Below are 312 nucleotides of genomic sequence, written 5' to 3' on the forward strand. Positions count from 1 at the left end.
GAGAACAACCACCTCCAACCCCACCTTCCATGAGCCTGCATACAACCCCCTGATTTGCTAGATAAAAAAAAAAGACTTAATCTACGTGACTCCCCCCCCGCCCCCTCCCCCAAAGGATACCCCGACGCTTACCTACTCTCTCGTGTCCCTACAGCAGGAAGCAGGGGAGGAGCAGTGCGCCCTTGACTTGAGCCCCGCTTACGCTGTCGTGTCTTCGTGCATCAGCTTCTTCCTGCCGTGTTGCGTCATGGTTGGCATCTACTCACGCCTCTACCTCTACGCCAAGAGGCACGTCGAGTCCATCAAGGTAAA

The 312-nt window shown here is 55.4% G+C and overlaps 1 protein-coding gene across 2 annotated transcripts in view; it reads left to right on the forward strand.

Moving 5' to 3' along the window:
• LOC119593063 (dopamine receptor 1-like) overlaps positions 1-312 on the forward strand; it is a 143,952-nt gene that overhangs the window by 131,332 nt on the left and 12,308 nt on the right. The window contains exon 5 of one of the 2 annotated variants that reach the window (XM_037941968.1): positions 158-307. In XM_037941968.1, the coding sequence (XP_037797896.1) occupies positions 158-307 (150 nt within the window). Of the gene's footprint in view, positions 1-154; positions 308-312 lie in introns of both variants that reach the window. The other variant, XM_037941967.1, reaches the window with a different exon arrangement.

This window comes from Penaeus monodon, chromosome 31, assembly GCF_015228065.2.
Source record: "Penaeus monodon isolate SGIC_2016 chromosome 31, NSTDA_Pmon_1, whole genome shotgun sequence".
Lineage (NCBI taxonomy): Eukaryota > Metazoa > Arthropoda > Malacostraca > Decapoda > Penaeidae > Penaeus > Penaeus monodon.